The following is a 26,335-nucleotide window of genomic DNA, read 5'->3' on the forward strand; positions in this document are numbered from 1 at the left end:
CAAAAAACTCTCAAACAGAGCCTTCAGGCTTGGCCCAGAGTTTTCTAAAGTTCAATTAAAAAACTGGGCACTTGGGAGTACACATTTGTCAAAACTGTACCCACGATCTCTGACAAATAAATAAAATCTTAAAAAAGGGGGGGGGGAACGCCTGGGTGGTTTAGCTGGTTAAGCGTCTGCCTTCAGCTCAGGTTATGATCTCAGGGTCCTGGGGTCGAGTCCCACCATGGGCTCCTTGCTCAACATGGAGCCTGCTTCTCCCTCTGCCTGCCGCTCCCCATGCTTGTGCTCTGACAAATAAATAAATAAAATCTTAAAAAAAAAACAACTGATACCCATGAAATGTATACATTATTGCATATGACATTTAAAAAGCATAAAATTGCTTTTTATTTTTTTTATTTTTATTTTTTTTAAGATTTTATTTCTTTGACAGAGAAAGAGACAGACAGTGAGAGAGGGAACACAAGCAGGGGGAGTGGGAGAGGAAGAAGCAGGCTCCCAGGGAGGAGCCTCATGCGGGGCTCGATCCCAGAACGCCAGGATCACGCCCTGAGCCGAAGGCAGACGCTCAACGACTGAGCCACCCAGGTGCCCCTGAAATTGCTTTTTTTTAAAAAAAAGTGATGCAGGGTGCCTGGGGGGCTCGGTCAGTTAAGTGCCCGACTCTTTGATTTCAGCTCAGGTCAAAACCTCAGGGTTGTGGGACCGAGGCCTGCATCAGGCTTACTGGGGAGTCTACTTGGGATTCTCTCTCCTTGTCCCTCCCCCTCTGCCCTAGCCCCCCCACGCACACGCGTGCTCACTCACTCTAAAATAAATTTTAAAAAAAATCATGATGTATATACTTTAAAAATTGGGGTATTTTCACATATTCCACAATCTCTTTAAAAAAATCAGAAGACTGGCGACCATGTGGCTAAATTCTTAAAGTTGGCATCAACTAGCACAAACTGGTTTAGTCAGGCTGCTTTCTTTCTAACATCTAGCCAGAATTCAGATCCCAGGGGAGAAGAGTTTAGAAGCAGGGCTAAGAGCAAGCAAATGTAATTTCAGAACCCTCAGGGGTAGGAATGGTCCACAAGCAAATGTGACTTTCTGTTATCATCTCCGTTGATGATTCCCACACCTGTATCTCCACCAGATTCTCTCCTGTGCTCCAGACTCTTTGATCCAACTCTCTAGTTATCATCTCCATTTGGATATCACATGAATATGTTTGATTCCACATATCCAAAATGGAACTCATCATCTCTGCCAGGCTTACCCCCCAAACTTGCTCCCTTTTCTACACTCTTTCTCTCCCAGAATTCCACCTTCTACTCAGCTGCCCCATGCAGTCTTCATCGACTCTTCTCCCTATTTCATTCCCCCAAATGCATGCAGACACCATAACCTAGGCACTCTAACTCTCAAGAGACCTTACAGACCACCCACCTCTCTCCTTCCCCAAGGCTACTTGTCCCAGCTTGGGCCGCCAGGCTCCCTCGTGCTGCATCGAAATAAAACAGCTCCTGACAGAGTGTCCATTTTCCTGGGCTTGTCGGAGTTATTTTTACACCACAGCCAGCATAGTTTCCTAAAGTCTCCTGTTTCCCTTCTGTAGCTCCCCATTCATTCACTGAACTGGACTAATGCCGTCCAGCCCGCCTGGAGCTCACAAGGAGCCTGGTGTAAATGCCAGTGTCTTAACACAGCTCTGGGGAGGAGGGCGGGGGGGTCCTAGGATCTGGACCTTGCCTGGACTTCTCCAGCCTCGCTCTCAACAAACACCCAGTTCTCCAGCGGCTGCACTTACAAATATAACCACAATGGGAAACTGGATCCAGCCTGGCCTCGCTCTTGTAAAGGAAGGCTCTCATTCTGAGTCAGATCACTAATTTAAGGAAAAGTATTTTAAAGGAAGTCCAAGGCATTTTCTTAGGATTCTCACCCACCGGAAGTGTCGGCACCTTACCTTAGGTTCTTTTAAGTAACAGTGCATGGCCTGAGTAACATCTGCAGCGTGGACTGCATTGTGGTAAGGGTTCTGACTGTGGTAATCTTCTTGAATCATAACTGCATCAGAGAAAAAAGACCCCAGATTTCACTGTAGGTGAGAAGCATGCACAAGTACAAAACTTATGACGATTACGAGCTTTCCGCTTCAAATTTTCACGTGGCTCTCAGCTAACCGTCAGATTCAGAGAGACAATCACCTCATAAACCACGTGGATACCAAAGAATCACCACTTGACTGCTATGTGGTTTGAAATTTTCAGAAGGTATTCCTGCCAACACAATAAATATTTTTCTCCTTTAAAATGTGAATCTATCATTGTGCCAAACTCCCCTTTTAAATGTAATTTTAAAAGTTTCTCAATTTGTTTAAAAAACACTAAAATTCATCCAACACATACTTATTGCACCAAGTACTGTTTTAGATTCTAGACATTTATCAGTGAACAACAATCTATATGAAGCTAAAATATTACAGTTATTGGGGGTATAGGACCATGATCCTACGGGTGCAGCAGTGAGGTAAGTTTTGGATCTGGAATTGGTTTTTCGGTGGTAGGACTGGGCCTTCTGCTAATCGTACTCTCCGCTCGGTGTCTGTTATGCTCTCATGAAAAAGCAGACTACGATTAGGGTGCAGCTATCCCCACTGCCATCAAGCCTGCCGATCGGCCCCAATAAACTAACACTCAAATCTACTGGTCACTAAGTAAAGTGAGCCAATTCCACAGCCGTAAACTAGGACTCACTGGTGAGAAGGAAGGAGCACTGGAATTCTATATTTACCTTACTTCATCCTTTCAAACAACCTTTTCATTACTCTTGTTAGTATCTATTTTTGTATGTGTTTTACAATTTATACCATATATACGTATAGTATTACAGGCATATAAATTATAAATAAATATACATGAAAAGTTTCTCAAAGGCCTTGGTAATAAATTTATCTTAGTTTGGTATTTAAGAGGAAAGAAAATATTCTCTCCTTCTTTAAAAAAGTAAGAGATAATCCTTCATACTAAGTTTAGCATATTTATTTGGTGAAAAACTTCAACTTTTTTCCTAGCAAAGCAGTCCTAAGCAAATCTCACCCTGCATGTTTAAACATATTAAAAATAATCTTTAAAGTTTACTGTAAAGAGATTCCTGGGATCAGAAAAAGAGAACACCTAAGTACAATGTAGCTGATTTTTTAAAGTTTGAGCTTTCAAACTTTTTCAAAAGGACAGAAACCGTGTCATCTTTGTAACAGAGCTGTGGTCAATGGAACAGACCGACAGCAGCTTCACCCTGCTCTCCATCCAAGGCTTTGAACCTTCAACGCTTCCTGGCCGAGAGGTGGTGCTCACCCCCACGTGATTTGCTTTGGCCAAGAGGATGCTGTGGAAGTGATGGAGATCCAGTGCCGAGACTGGGCTCCGGGGGTCTGGGGACACCAGCTTCTCTTGGAGACTGCCCACCGCTCCTTGAACAAGCTCAGCTTGTTGTAAAATAAATATTTCCTTCTTTTTTGTTTTTAATGTGAATTTATTAAGGTGCCAAACTCCTCTGCCTCCTTCTAATTGAATGGGAGACCATGGAGAGCTGAGCCACACGAAACCCAGTGCCCCAGCTGAGGTCCCAGGCAAGGCCCAGAGAGCAGCTCGCCTGCTGTCAACTGCAGACCATAAATGAGCTCAGCCAGACCACAAGCAGATTCCACGGCCCCACGGACTCAGGAGCTAAACAGATGCGTGTCAATTCAAGCCACTAAATTTGGAGTAGTTTGTTTTAGAGCAATAGCTAACTGATATAACTGATGAAAATTTAAACAGGTTCTTGTTTAAATCTTATTACTGTTAAATGGGTTAGAATCACTTACCTAAAAATCTACGAAGTTTCATCATATCTAAATGGAAGTACTCAATTAATCCATGAAGACTAAATAAATGAAAGGTTAAACTGACTAGACTGTTTCCTAAAATGAAAGAAGAAGAGATGTTAGTAAGAAATATAGGCTCGCATAATTGTGCTGTGCTTCCAAATACGGGTTTTGAATATAAAACACGGAGAGTACAACTTCCTACCTTTTGCCTATCTAAAATTTACATCCTTCTATTTTACCAGCTATGAACTTTAAATCTCACATCTCCTTTTTTCCATTCTAAGGAAAAAATTGGCTTTGTTTCGTTTTTCTACAACCAAGTAAGACAAGCATTTTCAAATAGATCAATTTTTTGAAAGACACCAAAATAATTACAATGAATAGAAAACTTTGAAAATTGTCCCACACTAGGCTGAACGCAACTTCCCAAAGCACTGAAAACCTGGCTGCACTACCTTCAGCTGCACATCCCTCTACCACGGTGCTTTCACTGAGCGAGGATGTCCAAAGTCCACTGCCTTAGCTCCACTGTGTTAGCGGCAGGTACTGCTTATTTTCCAAGGTACAGAGCTAAGAGCAGGATTGATGACTTCAAGATCAAAACTTGGAACTTGACCACTTGACTCCCCCACGCTTTGTAGCAAGAAATCTGAGTAGCTGGAAGGGGGGTGGGTAGCGGTCACAAAACTAAGCAGAATTCTATTCTATCACTACACAGCAGTCTTTCTACGTTTTTCTAGTGAAATGATTAATTTACCTCCTCCAATGCCTATTTTCAAGCCTTTTCTACTCTTCTCAAACTTTTGACATACTTCCCGTTCACCCCCTCATTCTCAACAGGCTCAGACTTCACAGAAAATACATAAGCCCTCAAGTTTCCTTTCCTTTTCAAAGCCAATCCCTTTACCTCTCCAGAGTTTCTCAGAAACCTTGCTTCGATATCCTACCAACACACTCCACATGCCTCCTCCATCCCAGAGAATCCAAATATCCCTCCTCAGTCGCTCCCTATTTGTTCCAATAAGCATGAGCACAGGGACATGCTCTAGATTTTCTTGTCTTTCAAACAACAAAGAGTATCTGAGTCTGGGCTCTCTCCAGTGTCACCCTCTCTATTCCCCTACATAGCTAAATTTTCTGAAAGAGCTGCCACATGCAGTAGGGACTACCTCACCCTCAACTTCCACTCCTTTGTCACTGACAACGGAGTCAACACTAGTACAGAAATTAAATTTGGAAAAACTACCATTGTTATAAATAATGGTTAGTTTCTCTTCCAAGATGTGACTCTCCATTTTTTAAACCTTCTATTATATTTCTCAAAGTTTTGTAGATTTCCTCTATAGGACACATATATCGTCTTAATTTTTAAAAATGTAAGTTTTAAAGAGTTATAAGTTATTGCCAGCATTTAGACAACAACCATAACCATGATTTTAGTACTCTCTAAAGAAATCCATGATTCTTACAAAAATCTATAAAACACTTAACTATTCCCACATTGCGTATGTATAGTAATAACATTTATGAAGAATTTAAAAGGACCATTGGCTTAATCTCATTACCCCAAACTGCCTAAACAATTGTCAACAGAAGCCCATGGCTGAGGAAAAATATAAATTAACTGAAAAATATTTGAATGAGAAACCCTGGAAAAGATGCAGCAGACCAAAAGATATTCTTTTTAAAAAACCTTTTCAAATCTTTTATTTTTAAGAAACTAAATGTTAAAACGCATCCAAATCCTGGTAACACTCTATTGATATAAACAGGAGCCCATGTGGTTTGGAATCATTTGTGAAGAAGTGAGCTATATTTCAGTTATTACTGCTGTAACAACCAACTTTGCTTGGGTATATACATAGATATTTCACAATGTATGTTCAAGCAAACAATCCAGTTAAAAAATAGAGGATATGAACAGACATTTTTCCAAAGAAGACCCACAGATGGCCAAGAGCTGGATGGAAAGATGCTCCATATCACTAACCATCAAAGAAATGCAACTCAAAACCGTAATGAGATATCACCTTACTTACACCTGTCAGGACAGTTATCAAAAAGACAAGAAATAACAAGTGTTGGTGAGGATGTGGAGAAAAGGAAAACGCCCACTGTTGGCGGGAAGGTAAATTGGTGCAGGCACTCTGGAGAACAGTAGGAGGATCCTCAAAGAATTAAAAAGAGAACTAACATATTATCCAGAGTTTCCACTTCCAGGTATTTATCCAAAGAAAAGGAAACACTAATTCAAAAACATATGCACCCTATGTTCAGTGCAGCATTACTTACAATAACCAAGTGATGGAAGCAACCTAAGTGTCGTAGACAGATGAACGGATAAAGAAGATGTGGTATACATATACAAAGGAATACTATTCAGCCATGAAAATGAAGGAAATTTTGCCATTTGCAACAACATGGCTTAATTTTAAGGGCGTTATGCTAAGTGAAATAAGACAGACAGAGACAGACAAATGCCACAGATCTAACTTATATGTGGAATCTTAAACAAAAAACCAAGCTCACAGATACAGACAATAAACTGGTGGTTGTCAGAGGCAAGGGTTGGCAACGTCGAGAAAATGAGTGAAGGGGTTCAAAAGGTACAAATCTCCCGTTATAAAGTAAGTCTGGGGGATGTTATGTACAGCCTGGTGACTATAATTAATAATACTGTATGGACGGGGCACTTGGGCGCTAAAATCAACAGCAGGTTATTGCACTGATGCAAAAGAACAGATCAGTGATGTGGAATTTAGGGTAGTAGAAACCACCTAAACTGAACAGTAATAACAAAAAAAATTAAAAATGAGAAAGGTTTCAGGGACCTCTGGGACAACATCAAGCACAGTAATATTCACAATAGGGGCCCTCGAAGGAGAAAACAGAAAGGAAAAGGGCAGAAAACTTATTTGAAGAAATAATAGCTGAAAACTTCCCTAACTTGGGGAAGGGAAACGGACATCAGGTCCACGAAGCACAGAGAGTCCCAAACAAGATGAGCCCAAGGTCGACACCAAGACAAATAATTAAAATGTCAAAAATTAAAGATGAAGAGAGAATCTTAAAAACAGCAAGAGAACAGCAACTAGTTATGAACAAAGGAAATCCCGTAAGACTACCAACTGATTTTTCAGCAGAAATTTTGCAGGCCAGAAGAGAATGGCATGATATATTGAAAGTACTGAAAGGAAAAAACCTACAAGCAAGAATACTCTACCCAGAAGGCTGTCATTCAGAATTGAGGGAGAGATAAAGAGCTTCCCAAACAAAAGTTAAAGAAGTTCATCACCACTAAACAGGCCTTAGAAGAAATGTTAAAGGATTTCTTTGCGCAGAAAGAAAAGGTCAGAAATAGAAGAAAATTATGAAGGAAAAAAGTCTTACTAGTAAAAGCAAACATAGTATAAAGGTAGTGGACCTGCCACTTATAAAGCTTACATTAAGGTTAAAAATCAAAAGTAGTAACATCAACTATATCTACAATATTTACTTAGGAAATATATACAATATGACATAAAAAACAAAATACTGCGGGGGGGGGAGTAGAAATGTAGTCCTTTTAGAATGTGTTCAAACTTAAGTGACTGTCACCTTAAAACAGGCTGCTATATACATAGGTGGTTATATATGAACCTCACGGTAACCATGAGCCTCTAAGAGATACACAGAAAATAGAAAGGAATAAAAATACAACACTAAACAAAGTAATCAAATCAAAGGGAAGACAGCAACAGAAGAAAACTGAGAACTATAAAACAACCAGATAACAACAAAATGGAAATAAATACATACTATTAACAATTACTTCAAATGTGAATGGACCAAATGTTCCAATCAAATAATACAGGGTCACTGAATGGATTAAGAAATCAAGACCCATCTCTATGGCCTACAAGAGGCTCATTTCAGACCTAAAAACATATACAGACTGGAAATTAAGGGATGGAAAAAATATTCCATGAGAATAAAAATGAAAAAAAGCTTGGGTAGCAATACTTGTATCAGACAAAACAGGCTTTAAAAGAAAAACTGTAACAAGAAAGGAATTGCATAATGAAGGAACCAATCCAACAAGAGGATACAAAGAAATGGTAAATATCCATGCACCCAACACAGAAGCACCTAAATATATAAAGCAAATACTAACAGACATAAAGGGAGAAATTAACAGTAATACAATATTAGTAGGGGACTTTAATACCCCCCACTTAGTATCAGTAGATGGTCATCCAGGCAGAAAATCAATAAGGAAACGGTGGTCTTAAATTACACCTTAGACCAGATGGACTTAACGTATATATACAGAACATTCCATCTAAAAACAGCAGAATACACCTCTTCTGAGGGTGAACACGGAACACTGTATTCTCCAGGACAGATCATATGTCAGGCCACAAAACAAGTCTCAATAAATTTAGGAACACTGAAATCATGTCAAGTATCTTTTCCAACCACAACAGTATGAAACTAGATTACAAGGAAAAAAAGACCGGAAAAAACACAAACATGTGGAGGCTAAACAATATGCTAACGAAGAGCCAAGGCGTCAACAACAAAAATCAAAGAGGAATTCAAACACAACTTGAGTCAAATGAAAGCAAAAATATAATGTTCCAAAATAGAAGAGACACAGCAAAAGCAGCACTAAGAGGGAAGTTTATAGCGATAAAGCCTACCCAAAGCACTAAGAAAAATATCAAGAAATAATCAAAGCTTACATGTAAAGGAACAAGAAAAAGAGTTAAAAACAAAGCCCAAAGTTAGTAGAAGGAAGGACATAATAAAGATCAGAGTGGAAATAAATGAAATGGGACTTAGACAATAATAGAAAAAAATCAATAAACCTGAGAGCTGATTCTTTGAAATGATAAAGTTGATAAACCTTTAGCCAGATTCATCAAAACAAAAACAAAAACAAAAAAACAGGACTCAAATAAATACGATCAGAAATCAAAGAGGAGAAGATACAATAGACACCACAGCAATACAGATTTTAGGAGACTAATAAAACAAGCACATGCCAACAAACTGGACAACCTAGAAGAAATAAATTCCTAGACACATATAATCTTCTAAGCCTGAATTACAAAGAAACAGGATATCTGAACAGTCCAATTATTAGCAATGAAATGAATCAGTAATCAAAAAAACCCCAAAGTCCAGGACCAGATGGTTTCACATGTGAGTTCTATCAAACATTTAGAGAAAAAAAGAGGAAGTACCTATCCTTCTCAAACTATTTCAAAAAATTTAAGAGGAAGGAATGTTTCTGTATTCATTCTACAAGGCCAGCATCACCCTGACACAAAAACCAGACACTACAAAAAAAGAAAATGACAGTTTAATATTCTTGATGAACATATATGCAAAATACTCAACCAAATATTACCAAACAAACTCAACAATATATTAAAAGGATCATACACCACGATGAAGTGGGTTTTACTCCAAAATATAAGGATGATTCCACATCTGCAAATGAATCAACATGATACATCACATTAACAAAATAATGGATAAAAATCATATGATCATCTCAATAGATGCAGGGAAACCATTAGACAAAATTCAACATTCATTATATGATGAAAACTCTCAACAAAGTGGGAATAGAGGGAACATACCTCAATATAAAAAAGGCCAATTACGATAAAACCATAAATAACATACTCAAAGGTGAAAAGCTGAAAGCTTTCCTTCTAAGATTAGGAACAAAACAAGGATGCCCACTCTTGCCACTTTAATTCAACACTGTACTGGAAGTATGGACCACAGCAATCAGACAAGAAAAAGAAATAAAGGCATCTAGATTGTGAAGGAATAAGGCCATAACACAGGCCTGGCACCAAGAGTCCCTCACATGCCAGATACATTTCATGGGTGACGAACCATATCTTGGTATTTCACACATAACCTCTCATTGCTATAAAAGGAATGTACTCTACCAGGTGGCAAGTACTTTCTTCCTTGTCATGGGCAAGCTGGGGACCATTTGTCTTGGTGGGAATCACTGAATTTTGCCTCTTCCCTGCCCTTCCCAAAATGTCCTCTGGTGAACTGCCCAGAATAAGAAGTACAGAAAACACTGGATCAATAAACAAGAAAGGAAAACTATATACTTGGATACTATATATATATATACATATATATATAATCATCCAGAACTCATTTCAGCCTAAGCAGTTTTAAAAGAAAAGCACTTTAAATTATGAAAATTAAAAAAAAGTTTTCTTCTGCCCATTTGCTTCTCAATAATCTCTCTTCATGGATAGAATTCCTGTTACTTTACAGTGGCTATATTTAACTGAACATGTGTAAAACCATCTGTAAAATTATAGGTGGGCAGCTAACTCCTAACAATCAACCTTAGGAAGAAATGATTTAGCCAACTCCACAGAAACTAACGAGGAGATTCCAGTGAAAGCAAAGTGTTAAATTAACGAATGAGCTAGTGGCTCTTCTGCCCTTCCCGTACACTGTCAACCTCACTCTACTTTCATCCCCAAGATCCCTGACTAGCAGGGTATGCACTTTTTAGAAACAAAATTTAGAGAACAATCACTTATTTCAATGAGTGACAAGTGTCCCAGTAGACTAATAATAGGCTATGAGCTATTACAGTTTACATAAAGCTAAACTTTGAAGGTGCTAAGGGTGACATTGTTTTATTTACATTTATTTTGAGATAACAACTGAAGTAATATTCATATTAAGTGAGGAAAAAAAAGGAATTTCCCAGATCTTAGAAGAAGATGAGTCAACTGATACTTTACTATCTATATTTTTTTTAAAACGAGAAGGCTGAAGGGAAGGACAACTGTGTAAATGATACTAGAGAATTTTCTGTGTGGACATGCCAAAGTGGGGGTGGGGAGAGGAACAGAACAGTCACCAAAGGGCAAAGGAGAGGTGGAAGAGAAATAGAAAAGGAAACAAAAACAAAAACAAAAACAAAAACAAAAGGCAGGGAAGCAGGAGACAGGTAAGCTGATACGACAGAGTTCATGGTCTTTATGATTTCGCCTAGAATCAAATTTATTTTTATTTTCTGTCAACAGCGTACAAACAAACAGAAGGTGATTACAAAGCTATTTTCACCTTACATTACCACACAGATTATAGGGAACAATTTATCACATTTATTTTTAAGATAGTGAAAAGCTAGATCCACACTGATTCTCAAGATGAATAAAGTTGTATCTGCTTCTCCATTTTCCATATTTGGCTTCCTTATGAAATGAGCTTCATTCCAAAGTAAAATAAGAAAAAACAAACGAACGGTGATTTCAAAGTATATAGCAGCGAACTACACAGTTGTTACTTCATTCTAAACACTCAGAAGTGACTTCCTCTCAGTGTACTTTCCAATCCGCTTCACTTATTAAAAAGAAATTTAGACAAGGACAAAGTCTAGTTGAACTACAGGTACCATTTTCTATGCCAAAAATTTTATCCTAAATAAAAATGGTCCCCAAAGGGAATCCTTTTCCTATTCCCAAAGAGAATAAGGAAACATGACCCCTACCCCTAAAACAAAACAGAACATAGGAGGGGGTAAACGGATTAGAGTCACCTTGTGTTTTCAAACCAGTCAGATTCCACAGATTCTGACAGGACTCCTAAAGAAGCTACAGGCTCATCCCCATCCAACCTTGGAGAAGCAGGGGCAGAGGGAACCACTGCTGCTGATTAGAATATGTCATCTCGCTCAAGTGTTCAGAGAAAGGAAAGCCTAAGAACCACAAAGTCAGAAGAAAGGCTATCTCTCAACATATCATCAATGTACCACATACCTGTGGCTATCAAAGCTGGAATACAGGATCAGAAGACGTCACTGTGAATAGCCACAATCCAAAACAGAAACCAAAACAGAAAACAACAATTTCTTGTCGGGTTATCCACAATGGTAGCATTATAACTAGGGTGATGATTATAACTTTTGATTACTGCTAAGAGTAATGAAAAAATAAAATTATGAGAGTGACTCTCTGGGCTTATAGATCAGTCACTAAAGCAGGGACAAAACGGTGTTGTGCTGCCAGCAGAGGGCTCATAACCTAAGGAAATGAAAGCGACAACCCACCAGTGGCTGTACCATCAATACAGCCGTCTAGAGTACACAGGAATCTGAGTAAGTCAAACTCTTCACTTACCGTTTGTTAGTCTATCAAACAGAAAGATATCAAAATTCCAATTTCCGACTTTTTCCAGCATACACTGAAATGAAAACCAAACATTCCTACTGTAATTTAATTTCAGTAACAGTCTGTCTTTTGTACATAGCCCATAGAGAAGTTAGTGAAAATGGAAAGAGATCTAAGAAATGCGAAGTATCATTCTCTTTTTAATCATGACCTTTCCAACTGGCTCCAAAAAAGTGTCCAAAATGTAAGCTCCATTTGGAGAACCAAATATTATTTTGTTTTCCAATTAATGAATGTACAGGTAAGGTTAATGTTTCTTTCAACTCATTGTTACACTCCCATCAACTTTTTAAGAAGTCTAATATAATTTAACACCATGGAAGCGTGGTTCATACACTGCATGGTCGAGCACCTAGATTTTAAAAGTCTGGTAAAAATAAGTTGTAACAGCTGAGTACTTACTATACTCCATACTGTTAAAAGTGCCAGTTCATTCTTACTATTCATATCAAAACTATGAAGCAGGCATTGTTTTCAAACCTAGTTTACAGATGGGGAAATAGGCTAAAAGTAACTAACTCGAGCACGTAGAAAGTAACAGAGCTGGGATCTAAAATCAGGTGGTCTGACTCTGGAAACTAGGCACCTAACATCTATACTACACTATGCTTAAATTATTTGTTATTCATTTTCCTAAAAAACACTCCCAACTTGCAGGCATTTATTTATATTCTTTAAATATCCTTATACAATAATTAATAGCATTTATTACATTTATTTTTAAATCGATGTGTATTTCAGTTGAGCAAATAAATCCCACAACAACCCCAAAATGAAATTGATTGTATTTTTAAACCATATATTTGTAACCTGAAACTTTTGTGTAAAGTTCACTGTTGTATACATTTATCAATAAATTGACATAAACAATAATAATATATTACTAGTAGAGACTATATACGATAGTACAACCAATCATACACAGGATCAATATTCTCATTTTAAAAAGCAGAACATGTAAACTTTTTAAAATTTAAAGAAAGCATGAACACCTTTAATTTCTTTCATCAAACCGGAAAGCAACTTTTTTTTCACTTTAATGGAAACATAAAGAGGGTGTCCCAGCCCTGTGTACACAGACTTATAAAATCTGGCCCATAAATATCAAGTCAAAAAATAATTTAAAAAATGCTAGAAACATAAGATTTTGGTCAAAAACAAGTTCATCTCAGCTCCACCTTCCTTAAAACATTTCTTTTAAACTATATAAATCGAAAATAATGTTCACAATCACTGAGTTTAATTAGAAAACATATAAATCCTCAAAATATCTCAGTGAAGCAAGAGACAATGAAAAATCATTTGACTGAAAGTCATGAGGCCTCACGTCCTGGGCTGGGCGCACCTCTAACCAGGACTTGTTTGAGCTCAAACAAGTCTCTGATGTTCGTCAGGCCACAGATCCCTTACCTACAGAACACAGAGATTAGACCAGAACAGCTATAATATTCTTCCATGAGTTAAGATTCTGTGTGATCTTACAGTTTAATGTTCTACTGATCTACCTGTTACTTGAGGTTATAGTAAATGAAACCATTTTCATTATTTTAGTTACTTCAGAAATTTCCCTCACTCTGCAACACCTACTGGTAAAATGAATATGTACTCTACAGGAAGAAACTGAGGAACGGGCTTAATTGATTTCTGCATACGAAGAAAGGGTCTAACGATTCAATACCACGTGGGGGAAAAGGCTTCATTAAACTCATCAAAAATTAATGTTTCCTTGAAAAAGCAATACACACCTTGGCCTGTCCATTATAATCATCATCTAAAATGTTTAGAGAATTCGAAACAGTAGTACCACGAAAAAAGCGTGAAGATCTAAGATACCGCTGGAAACTCAGTAACCTTCTGATATTCCTTGCAGACACAGAAACTTCAATTTCAGATTGAGCTGAAATAAAACAAGCAAAAGGTGAGTATAGCAAGTCAAAATTGTGCAAACACTATCTTTGTATTACCCCTTTCTGGTTATACACAAAAATAAATCGTTATACCACATTTCTAGGAGAGAAGAAATACCTTATTTGTATTTTCAACTAAAGAACTAGCAATGAGGGGGTAAATGATCAATTTTAACAATACTTAGAAAGCTAATGAGGAGTATGGCTGGATTAATAATCGGGTTTTTTTTTACTTTAACTCTGAAATATTGTCACCTCTCATTCTATTGCCTGAATATACTATATAAACATGATGGAGCAGAAAGACAAAACCCAGTTTCAAACTACCCTTCACAGTGACAAGCCAGGTCCCAAGTTCAATCTTAATGAGGTATCATTTCAAATATTAAGATAATTTTATTTAAAGGAAAAGGAGATGGGCCAGAGAAGTTCTAAAGGATAGGGACAAAAATTCTGTAAGACAGAAAAGCTAACACATCCCTTTTTTCCTCTGGTTTTAGAACAAACCAGTTTCCTGAAGTACCAGATGAAGTAACAGACTTAGGTTAAAAGCCATCTCCCAGGGAACAAACATCATCTTTAAACTCTAGAATCAAACTAAATTCAGCGAAATGCTCATAATATAAAACACATGAAAATGGAGACTAAGGATCAACAACTCATCACTTGTCATCTTAACTTCCAGTAGCTTAAAATCACCATGTAGAATGACAGGTAATCAAACATATTATATTCTCCTTGTGCGTCCAGTCACTAACTCCTCTATTGGCCTATCTATAAAATAATGGCAAGAACATCTAATTCAAGGGGTGCTGAATTAAATGAGATACTGTATATGGGAGTTGGATACATAATATGTTTTAAGTATATGGTTGCAATGGAAATGTGATAAAATTGATGTTGAAGCCACTGCCTGAAAGTGTGCTTCTAGGTAACTATCCTAAGTTCCCAATCTATTCGTGTTGCTCTAAATCCAAGTATCCACTTGCTCCTCATCATCTTAGAAGAAACTGCATCTCCTTAGTCTGGAAGAAAAGGCTTCCTGCTCCAGGTTCTAGCTCCCTCCAGATTTGGCTCAGGCGTCACCTTCTGTGGGAGGCACACCTGCACACACACTCCTGTGTCGGAGAAACGGGAGGTACCTCCCCTGGGTTCTTTTTTTTTTTTTTTTAAAGATTTCATTTATTATTTATGTGACAGAGAGACAGCCAGCGAGAGAGGGAACACAAGCAGGGGGAGTGGGAAAGGAAGAAGCAGGCTCCCAGCGGAGGAGCCCGATGTGGGACTCATCCCGAAACGCCGGGATCACGCCCTGAGCCGAAGGCAGACGCTTAACGACTGCGCTAGCCAGGCGCCCCCCCTCCCCTGGGTTCTTAAAGCTCCCTGTGCAGACCTCCATCAGACTACTTCTGATATTGGATTATAACTGCTTATTTACCTGTCTCCGTTAATAAATGATGACCTCCAATGTAGGCAAGAAATACCTTTTTTCCCATCTCTTTATGCCAAAGCCTAATAACAGCACCAGGTAGATATGTGAAAAATATACCGCATAAATGCATCCTATTTTTGAAATACCTGATGAGTTTTCAGACTCCCATATACTCACATAAGCCAGAAATAAAATAATGTATGCTGTTATGTACATTTTTCATAAGGTACTCATTTTTCATTCCAGTGAATCTAAAACAGAAAGTATCTACAATTGTGGAGTCAAATTTCCAATCTTTATCAACGTAACTTACGTGAAAAGGACTGGAACCAAAATGGTAAAACTTACTACTATCAAATGATAATGTCTGAACTAGAATTAGCAAGTTTGAGGAAATGAGGGGAGACTAAGTTCTGTGAAAACAATGTTCCCAAGTGCTTTGCAAAAAGTACCTCATTTAGTCCTTAACAATCTCAAAAGGTAAAGATTATCCTAAACTTTACACATGAAAACACTGAATCTACAAGAGATTAAGTAACTTGTCCAAGGTCACACAGCCAATATAGGAAGCAACTGGATTTTAAAACACAGAACTGTTTGCTTCCAAAGCCTGTGTCCACACTATGACTAAGTTTTTATTATAACTCTACAGTATTGTTTATTGATTAATTATAAAAATTTTGTGTATAAAATTATTCAAAATTGTCTTTAATTAGATGAAAGCATGCAGAAAAAGAAACACAGAGGGGGGAAAAAGCTAATGTGTAAGAATTTATGTCTAATATGAAACTTCTAGTCCTGTTCTTAGAAAAGCGTGAATCTGGAAGGGACAGAGGTGAATGGTACGAATATATGGGGAGCAGATGAGATCTAATGATACGATACTAGCCCCACCATCTCTGTTTTCATAAGGCACCCTAGAGTTTTACAAAAGTGCATTCACTAATCAGAATAATAATATGAAGATGACAAGATTATCACCCCCAATTTATAAATATAACCTCAGAAACCAAAGTAGAAATGCAATACAATTAATCTGTGAGAGCCAAAGCATTTAGAAAATTCTAGAAAATGTTGCAAAATACATGTAGTCTATCCATTATGGAAAAGGAACCTAAAAGAGTTCAAGGTCATGAGCATGACTTCATGAGCACTCCCTTCAATTTATCTTAAATCACACACAAAAGGTAACAATTTTATCACTGGCAATTACACTGCACCACTGTGTGCACGTGTGTGCACGTTTGTATACACTAATGACAGTAGCACTGCTACTTTCAAATTACATATCCAAACTCATGCACCCCAGAAATGAATGTGAGAATCCCTTTGGGAAGATAATTGCACAAGGACCAAAAAATAAATAAGCCTCATTTGAGGGGAAAACCCTGATAACTCAACCACTATGCTGTCCTCCTATCAACACAGCAGGATTCACACTGTCAATGGTTAGGACATCTGGCAGTCCGGTAGCCAGAGCTCCATTCACAAGATCACAGCTGTACCCGCCTGCTTTACTTCTATTTTCTAGGTAATTTCTGACAAGTCACAACCTCTTAGTGTCTCATTTTCCTTAACTGAAACAAAACAAAACAAAACAAAACAAAACAAAACACTAAACATAATTCCTGTCTCCCTATTTCAGAGTCCTGAAGTTAGTACGCATTATCCAGAGTTCTGGTTTGACCACATTAAGTTGAGAATGAATATCAGACACTGACTCAAGGGGAAATGCTAACTCACAGGAGCCCAGCGCCATTCAGCAAGACTAATCCCATAAATAACCTACACAAAAGATCAGAAACAGAGCTTCAATTAACCTTAACAAGTACTGATTATTTCACAGACAGCCTAAGAAAGGGCAGAGAACCTGCCCAGATGAAACAGCAAATCAACCACAGAGAAGTGTTTTCTTCACCTAAAAGGCCTGGGGAAGATTAGCTAAGATGATTGTATTATGGAACACTGAAAATCCGATAAGACCCTGAAGAGACAGCAGCTCAAACCACTCTCAAAGCTTTGCCTAAGGCTTCATAAAGGCCCAGAATTTGGGGGAGGGAGGAAGAGAATATCTGATTTTTCTATTAGGCTAGTTATTGAATATGTCATGCGTTCACACGTCTCACAAATGAAAAGGAAGCAAGATGGGAAGAAGAGAAGCAGGGAAAGAATGCAAGGAGGAGGGGAGAAGGAGGGAGGGAATGAGGGAGGGAGGTGAAAGGGAGAAAAAAACACAGCGAAGAACCTAGCCCCTACCCAGTCATCCATCCAGTTACTTCGTAAGCGCCACCCCCCCCCCAAATGATAGTCTTTTTTTCTCAAAGTTTCCTGTGTATCCTTCCTGAGTTTCTTGGCCAAACATATGAAATCATTATATACTATTTCTCTACTTCTTTTACATAAATGGTAGCATATTCCATTACATGTTCTGCACCTTGCTTTTTGGTTTTTCTTGGAGCCCCTCCCCTACCAGTACATAGAGACCTTCCTCATTCTTTCATGCAGTTGCAAGTATTCCAGATGCGGATGAACCGTTATCTACTGAACCAGTCCTTCACTGGAGAGCATTGCTACAATTTAAAAATTTGCTAAAATACCTTCATTTTGTGCGATATGCTTATATTTTCACTTCTTGATTTGTCAGCTTCGGACATCGTCCTTTAATATTTCATCACACATGGCGAAACCACTCTGTATCCTACTTTCTCCCCCTTTTCCTTTCCCAATGGCTGTTAGTTAGCAGGGTACAGACTTTTTCTTTCATTCTCATACTCACTTTTATCTTTTGTTTGCTTAGGTTCGTCCTTTAGCAGTTTCCTCAGGGCTCATGAAAACAACATAGCTCACAAACGACATAACCTTGAACGTTCGAAACTTCTTTCAGTAGTCTTTGTATCTCACAGACAACTTGACTATAAAATCTTGGCTCTCATTTTCCTTTTTTGAGTGAAGGTAGGAAAATGAAGGTATTGATTCATTACTTTCTGGCGTTGAGATTTGCAAAGTCTGAGGCAAACCTTTTATTTCCCCCCTTATAAGTGACTTGGTTTTTTTGGCATGGCCACCCACACAATCTCTCTTGAAGTCCCGTGACTTTGCTAGGATATACCCCACTGCTAACCATTCTGGGTCATTTTCCTCCAGATACAAAGGGTCCTCCTTCAATATGTAAATTTAACTCTTCCGTTACTTCTGAAGAGTTTTCTTGAATTGTATCTCTAAGTATTTATTGTGTGCCACTATTGCAGCTTTATTATTCCGAGACTAAACTGTTATGTCAAAATGCCTTTACACCTGTCATCTATATCTCAATTCCTCTCCAGTTCTTCTCAAATTTTTTATTTGTTTTGTTTGCTTTCTCATTTTTCCCATCCAAGTGCTAACCAGGCCCAACCCTGCCTAGCTTCTGCGATCAGACAAGACTGGGCACATTCAGGGTGGGATGGCCGCAGGCTGCTGTTCTCATTTCTACCCACTGTGCCTGTTACCCTGGTTAGTCCATATTCTGCACCTCGTGCTCCCACCAAGTGCCTTCATTTCTGTGATCTGTTCGAACATTTGCTTTTTTTTTTTTTTTAAAGACTTTATTTATTTATTTGAGAGAGAGACAGCAACAGAGATAGTGAGAGAGAGTACTTGCAGGGCAGTGAGGGAGAAGCAGGCTCCCTGCTGAGCCCGATAGGGACTCCATCCCAGGACCCGGGGATCAGGACCTGAGCCGAAGGCAGACGCTTAACAGACTGAGCCACTCAGGCACCCCTGAACGTTTGCTTCTACTATTTCTTGATTCTGAATGTACAGGTTTTAACTACTTTTTTTTTTAAAGATTTTATTTATTTATTTGACAGAGATAGACAGCCAGCGAAGGAGGGAACACAAGCAGGAGGAGTGGGAGAGGAAGAAGCAGGCTCATAGCGGAGGAGCCTGATGTGGGGCTCGATCCCATAACGCTGGGATCACGCCCTGAGCCGAAGGCAGACGCTTAACGACTGCGCCACCCAGGTGCCCCAGGTTTCAACTACTTTTGTTGTTTTGCCTTATTTATTATCTAGTCTAACTTTAGGTATAGAAACAAAGAGGTTGAAAGTAGAAGGATGGGAGTGATACTCCATGTAAATAGTAACCAAAAGAGAGCTGGGTGGCTTTATTATTGTCACACAAATAGACGTGAAATTAAAAAAAAGAGAGAGATAAAGGACATCGTACATTGATAAATATATAAGAATATATAAATTATAAATTCATCAGTTATACTATCGGTTACTATCTATATGGAGTACCACTCCCATCCTTTAACTTTCAACCTCTGTTTCTTTATACCCAAAGTTAGCTCCTTCTACACAGCATATAGATAGACTCTATGGGTTTTTTAAAATTCTGTCTGCCAATCTCTGCTTTTAAGTAGAAGAATTTAATCTATTTACAGTTAAGGTGATCACTGATAAAGAAGGATTTACTTCTGTCATTTTACTATTATTTTGGGTATTTTTATATGTTTTTTGTTCCTTAATTCATCAATATTGCCTCTTTTTTTCATTTAGCTAATTTTTTTGTAGTGTACCATTTTGACTCCCTCTTATTTCCTTCTCTGTATATTTTTTCGTTCCATAGTTATCTTGGGCATTTACAATTACTGTCTTCAACTTATAACAACCTAGTCTGCAAGTACCAACTTATTGTACAAACACTCCACTCCTATACTCTCCAACTTTCCCTTTTATCTTGTTATTGTCACAGACTGCATCTTTACACACTGTGTATGCACACACAGATTTATAAAAGAGTAACAAACCAGAAATACAATACTGTTTTTATGTTTACCTATATAGTTACACTCGCCAGTGTTATTTTTTCTTATTGGTTTCAGGTTATTCTCTAATGTCCTTTCATTTCATCCTGAAAGACTGCCTATAGTATTTCCCATAGCACAGGTCTACTGCACATGAACGCCCTCAACTTTTGTCTGGAAATGTATTTATCTCATCTTCGTTCATGAAGGATAGTTTTGCAAGATATAGAATTCTTGGTGTATAGCCCTCCCCCTCTTTCAGGATTCTAAATACATCATCTCACCCCTCTTCCAAGGTTTCTATAATGAGAAATCAGTTGTTAATTTTATTGAGGATCCCTTGTTAGGACAAATTGCTTCCCTTTTGCTGCTTTCAAAATTCGGTCTTTGGGTTTCAACAATTTGCCTATATTATGTCTCAATGTGGATCTCTGAGTTTATCCTGCTTGGGGTTCACTGAGCTTAGATGTGTATTTCATATCTTCATCAGATTTGGGAAGTTTTCCACCTTTATATCTTCAAATACCTTTTCTGCTCCTTTCTTTCTCTTCCTGCTACCGGGACTCCTTTGATTCATACATTGGTACATATGATGATCTCCCACCAGTTTACTGGACTCTGTTCATTTTTCTTCATTCTTTTTTCTTTCTGCTTCTCAGTCTGAATCATTTCAATGGTCTTATCTTCAAGTTCACTGATCCTTCTGTCTACTCAAATCTGTTTTTGAATCCCTCTAGTGAATTTTTCATTTCCGTTATTATACTTTTTAGCCCCAGAATTTATTTGGTTCCTTTTTATAATTTCTATCTATTGAGATTTTGGTTTTGTTCATACAATGCTTTCCCGATTTCCTTTAGGTCTTTGTCCATGGTTTGCTCTAAGCATTTAAGACACTTGATTTAATGTCCTTCACTAGCAATTCCAAAGTCTGGGTTTCCTCAGGGATGGCTTCTGTGAAATTCCCTTGCTATATGTATGGGCCATACTTTCTGGTTTCTTTGTATGTTTTATAGTTTTTTTTTTTTGAGAAGTGGACATTCTGACTATTATACTGGGGTACCTGGAAATGTAGTCCTCACTCCTCCAGTACTGCTTACTTTTGCTTGCTGTGGGCTGAAGCCATCTGTTTTGACCTTTCCAAACTATTTTCGCCTTTGCGTATCTATTTGCCTTTGTGTGTTCCTTGTTGTGTGTGGTCACTGAAGTTCCTGATCCATTATCTCTGCAGTCAGCCAATACAGTGACCTAACACAGATATCCTTAAATGCGTGGCTCCAAAACGGGGGAAGGGGGCAGGAATAGATTCTTTAAATCTTCCAGGAGACACTGCTGGGTGAAATCTCTGCAGCTGAAAGGCTGAAATGAGGGCAAATGTCTGTGCCTAGCACTCAGGTATCTGACAGACTGACTTAAAAATGCAACTCCGAAGTTTTGGAGCAAAGTTGCCAGTGTCTAGCCTGGCTTCAGCAAGCCCCTCCAGGAACATAGGTCACTGTCCCCACAGGCTAAGGGGCTGAGGAATAGGGAATGATCACTGGTTTGTACATGAACGGCCAAACAGCAGCCTCTCCCTTCATCAAGTACTCCCAAGGCTGTTATAAGTGTCCAATCAGGAACCAGAAACCTGAAATAGTAGACTCTGGTCTTTTTCTCTAGTTTCGTGGTTGTTTTGGTAGAGAGATAAACCCCTCAATCTACCTACACTGTCATTCTGAGTGACATCTGCCCCTTTCTGGGGGTAGCTGCCCTAAGCCTTTCTGTTCAACCAAAGTTTGAAAATGGGGAGAATTTGCATGGGAGGACTTATCTGTATAGAAACAATGAATGTTAACAGTCTGGCACTCCAGATATTTTTCTATGAATCATTTTCTATATGCATGTGTATATATAGTTTTTCTTTTCTCCAAGACAATTCATAGTAATTTTTTTTTACTTACAAATTCATGAACATCTTTTCAAGTCAATAAATAACACAAGTACCATCATTTTTACTAGCTATGTATTATTCTAAAATATGAAATTAATCTTTTTGCTTTAGGCTGTTTCTAACTTTTACTTTTCTTACAATTCTGTAATAAACATTCTTGTAACTAAATCTTCTCACACATCCTAGTTGGAAAAAACCCTCAGAAGTAAATAAGCACATAGGAGCATATTTCAATGGCTTCTAAAACACACTGCCAAACTGGAAAATAAGTTTTCTAAAAGAAAATTAGAGAGGCTTCCAGAACTGTCCTAGGATAGCTTCCAAAATATGATCTAAGAAAAGGGATCAGTGACTATAAATCAAGGATGAAGCATGATGATGTCATTTTAAGATGGAAATTTTTAGTTTCGTCAGGTTTGCTCCCCTCCCATTCTTCCCCCTTGCACATACACACATACACAAATGGATTCCCTATAATGATTGGAAATAAAATTCTTATACTCAAACATGAAAAGAGCACTACAGAGAAAAAAGAAGGATATCAAGTTGAATAAGTAGTTATCATTTAGGGACATATAAAAAAGGTTACATGGGGAACTAGAAATAGGAATGAGTGACTGTGAGAATTTGATTAGTACCCTTTGTCCAGAAAATTACGAAACCCCAACCCCCGACCATATTACATAAAATCTGACCCTACTACCTATATCGTCATGAGCTCGTTCTGTAACTTGAGGCACGCCATTATTTCACAGCATAATACACAATAGATTAAAACTGTCTTTATTAAAGCCCAGCTTCCACCAGGCTAGGACTATTTATTTTAAGTCCCAGGCTTGTTCTAGTTTACATGGTTACCTACATTCCAACCCAGCTTAGAAAGCCAACAGGGCTCACTGAATTAATCAAGTTACTATTAAAGAGCTGTTAGCTCTGCTGGTTCTCTTCTAAAATATCAAATTACCTCACTATGTGACCATGAACAAACTAATCAGCCTGCAAAAAACTAAATGAGTGTTGTTACTTAATGTTCATGGGAGTTACTTCCAGCCATCCATTCTTGGATTCTCTGGGCCAGAAAAATGAAATGTGAGAGAGCAGGCACATTTAGAAGCAATGTTTCCCCCTAATATTAGAAAGTAGACAGGAAATATAAGCAATAGATTACGGAAACGAAAGGGCTGGAGAATCACACAATGTTGAGCAGTATTACTCCCGACAGTCCCAGACTCTTCTCTATCATCCCAGTTGCATACAAAGGATGCCACTGATACTTAATTATGAGACAAAAGAGGTTTTGAACAGAGAAGTCTTGGGATCTCGAGACTTGATCACTACTTGCTTTAATGGTCCACAAGAGGGAGCCCTGTAGTCACTACACCTGCCACCTTAAAAACCATAAAAATCAACTTAGATGCATGTCATCATGAATTATCCTTGGAGATTATTTTTAAAATGTTTTTTAAATTTCAGTTTCAACTCAAGTCTAGGGCAATGTCATGTGGAATGGCAATGGAATAAAAAACCCTGAAGACATTTATATTCTAACCTCTCTTTAATTTTCCTGAACACACACTCTCTCTCTTGCTCTCTCTTGCCCTCAATCTCTCTCTTTCTCTCTCTCTCACACACACACACACACAAACACACTATAGCCATATCTGAAAGCCATATTCAATACAATATGAATTGAATAATCACATTTAAGAACATCTATGGGAAAATTTTTCTTGGAAGAATATTTCTATTTAGCACGTGTGGCTACATGGGGAAGAAAAGAGCTGCGTGCGTAAAGCCACGGTGAAGTCTCTAGCAGAGTAAGCAGTATGCGCTGATACAGGGAAGTGGGACAACGGAGCAGATAAAACACGTGGGCTTTGGAGTCACACACCTGAGTCTGAATCCCAGTTTTGCCACTTTCATTAGTTTTGTGACATTAGGAAAGTTATTATTTAAGGTCTTTACAGTTTCCTCACTGTAAAATAGGCCTCATAATTCTGTTGTGAAAATTAAATGAGATCATATATGCAACATGTCCTTTCTGGGAAAGAGTAAACACTTCAACATGAATGGCTATAATTATCATAGATATCAAATATTTTTTTGGTTGAGATAAAACTGACCTGTAACATTAGTTTCAAGTTCAAATATTTTTAAACACATGACTTCACACTACTTATTGTAACAAAAACGAATTTATTCTTCATGACAGCATAACTTCATCCTGAAGACCACTGCATACTTTTATAGACTACAGAAATAAATGCACACATGTAAAAGATTTCAATATGCATACATTTCGTTACTTTATGATTTGTGTACGTAAGTATGTGTCTATGTATGTATATATTTAAGTAGGCTCCCTGCCCAGCAGAGCCCAACATGGGGCTCGAACTCATGACCATGATGAGATCAAGACCTGAGCCAAGATCAAGTCAGATGCTCAACTGACTGAGCCACCCAAGCGCCCCAATTTGATTACTTCAAAATGAGTATGTAAGTAGTCCAAGCTTCAATACAAGTCAAAGAAATAAACGTGCTACTCATAATCTAAAATCAGATCAATATTAACATGAGAATAAGCTGTACAATCAATATTCTTTCCCTTAAGCAAGTCTTATAAACTAGTTTATGGAATTCAGTGTTCACTTTGACAGGATTTGATACAATAATTGATATAAAACTCTTTTAAAGGTGATTCTTATTACTCTGGATTAGGCATTTCCATATTAGGATATGTGATATGTTGGATCTCTCTTACGTTCAAACTCAGGACTTGAACATAGATCCTTATTGATTACATTTTTAATTACTTCTTAGTGGACTGAGAAAGAAAGAAAAGAACGTACACAAAGACTTAATACGTAACATGCAAAGTAAAGCCTAAAGTTAAATCTCCTATTCCCCCGGGTCTCCCAAGCACAATTAGAATTAACCTACCATTAAACTGTAGTAAGATTAAGGTCCAGTCCATATTAGCTCCCTAATTTGTGCTATGAAGTTCAAGAAGCTATCTAGGGGACAGACTATTCTATCAATTTGGGACAAAGAAGCAACAAAAATCAGTGGTTTTCAAATGCAGACATTTCCCAATCACCTGGAACCGAGGTAAATTTAAAAAAATACACACACGTGGGGCAGAACGCTCTGTTTCCTAATTCAATTCAACACAGCACTCTCTACGTGCACTGCTTCGTAAGGGGAGTGTTACAGGAAGTAGGAACATTCATGATAAAAAGGCAGGGAAAAAAGACATAAGATTATTGTTTCCTGTGATATCTCCGTGCACTATTATAGATAGGCTGTTTACATTACATATTATAGATATGCTTTCAAGACAAATGAATGATTGGGAACAAACCAAACTTTAATAGAAACCCCAGACAAAACATGACCTTAGTCTACACTCCCACAGATGTAAGTAGAGGCTGGAATGCTTACATTTGTAATGAGACTAAATTACAAGCGATGAACAGCTACGTTAGCAGATCAAACAAATAATGGCCGAAGAAAATATGCCTGTAGATAGTAAAGTACTGGCCAGGGGATACCGTAGGAAAGATAACAGGAAAAAGACTGTAACAAAGAAAAGGTCATGGTTGAGGGAAACACCAAGCAACAACTTTCATGCTTCAAGGGAAGCAGCAGGAAAAGCTACCCAATATAATAGGATCTACCCTTGTGTGGGAGTTCCTATATATTAAAGACTGAGATAATCTGAGACAATAAAATCAGTACAACATGAGCTTTTAAACTCAAAATACACAGAGAAACAGATGTTCTTTCTGATCATATAACAGTATAAAACAAGTCCCGAAGTCTAACACAGCCGTGCCAGAAAGACAGAAAACAACCCCAATCAAACACACACGAGGATCTAAGGAAACGTGTAAGGGGTGTGTATGTTTTCATCGCGGGTCGTTACAATAAAGACAGCATGAGACATTTGGTTCAGCAGAAGGGCAGGAACCAGCCTGAATTTGGTTAATAGTTTCAGTTTATACTTAGAGAACTACAAGTGGGACCCTACAAAATCTCACTGCTGGAAGATACAGTTTTAGTCAACCTGATGCAACGGAGCCAGAGGCTGCCAGAGGCCAGGAACAAAAAGATGAGTAAGACTAAAAGCCTAGAAAAGTTAAAAGCTTTTAGGCTACAATACAAATATCCTGACAAGTTCCCTTGCTCCCCTAGTATGGGGTGCAGTA

General features: G+C 38.1%; 1 protein-coding gene across 8 annotated transcripts in view; it reads right to left on the bottom strand.

The window, feature by feature from the left end:
• PDE7A (phosphodiesterase 7A) overlaps positions 1 to 26,335 on the bottom strand; it is a 258,747-nt gene that overhangs the window by 13,483 nt on the left and 218,929 nt on the right. For all 8 annotated transcript variants that reach the window (XR_007188030.2, XR_007188031.2, XM_057307668.1 and 5 more), the window contains 4 exons: positions 13,818 to 13,969; positions 12,022 to 12,085; positions 3,860 to 3,955; positions 1,958 to 2,058 (listed from right to left, as the gene is read on the bottom strand). Coding sequence is in view for 6 of the 8 variants with exons in the window: in XM_057307668.1 (XP_057163651.1) it covers positions 1,958 to 2,058; positions 3,860 to 3,955; positions 12,022 to 12,085; positions 13,818 to 13,969 (413 nt within the window). In the remaining 2 variants the exon portion in view is untranslated. The remainder of the gene's footprint in view (positions 1 to 1,957; positions 2,059 to 3,859; positions 3,956 to 12,021; positions 12,086 to 13,817; positions 13,970 to 26,335) is intronic.

This window comes from Ursus arctos, unplaced genomic scaffold (assembly GCF_023065955.2).
Source record: "Ursus arctos isolate Adak ecotype North America unplaced genomic scaffold, UrsArc2.0 scaffold_6, whole genome shotgun sequence".
Taxonomy (NCBI): Eukaryota; Metazoa; Chordata; class Mammalia; order Carnivora; family Ursidae; genus Ursus; species Ursus arctos.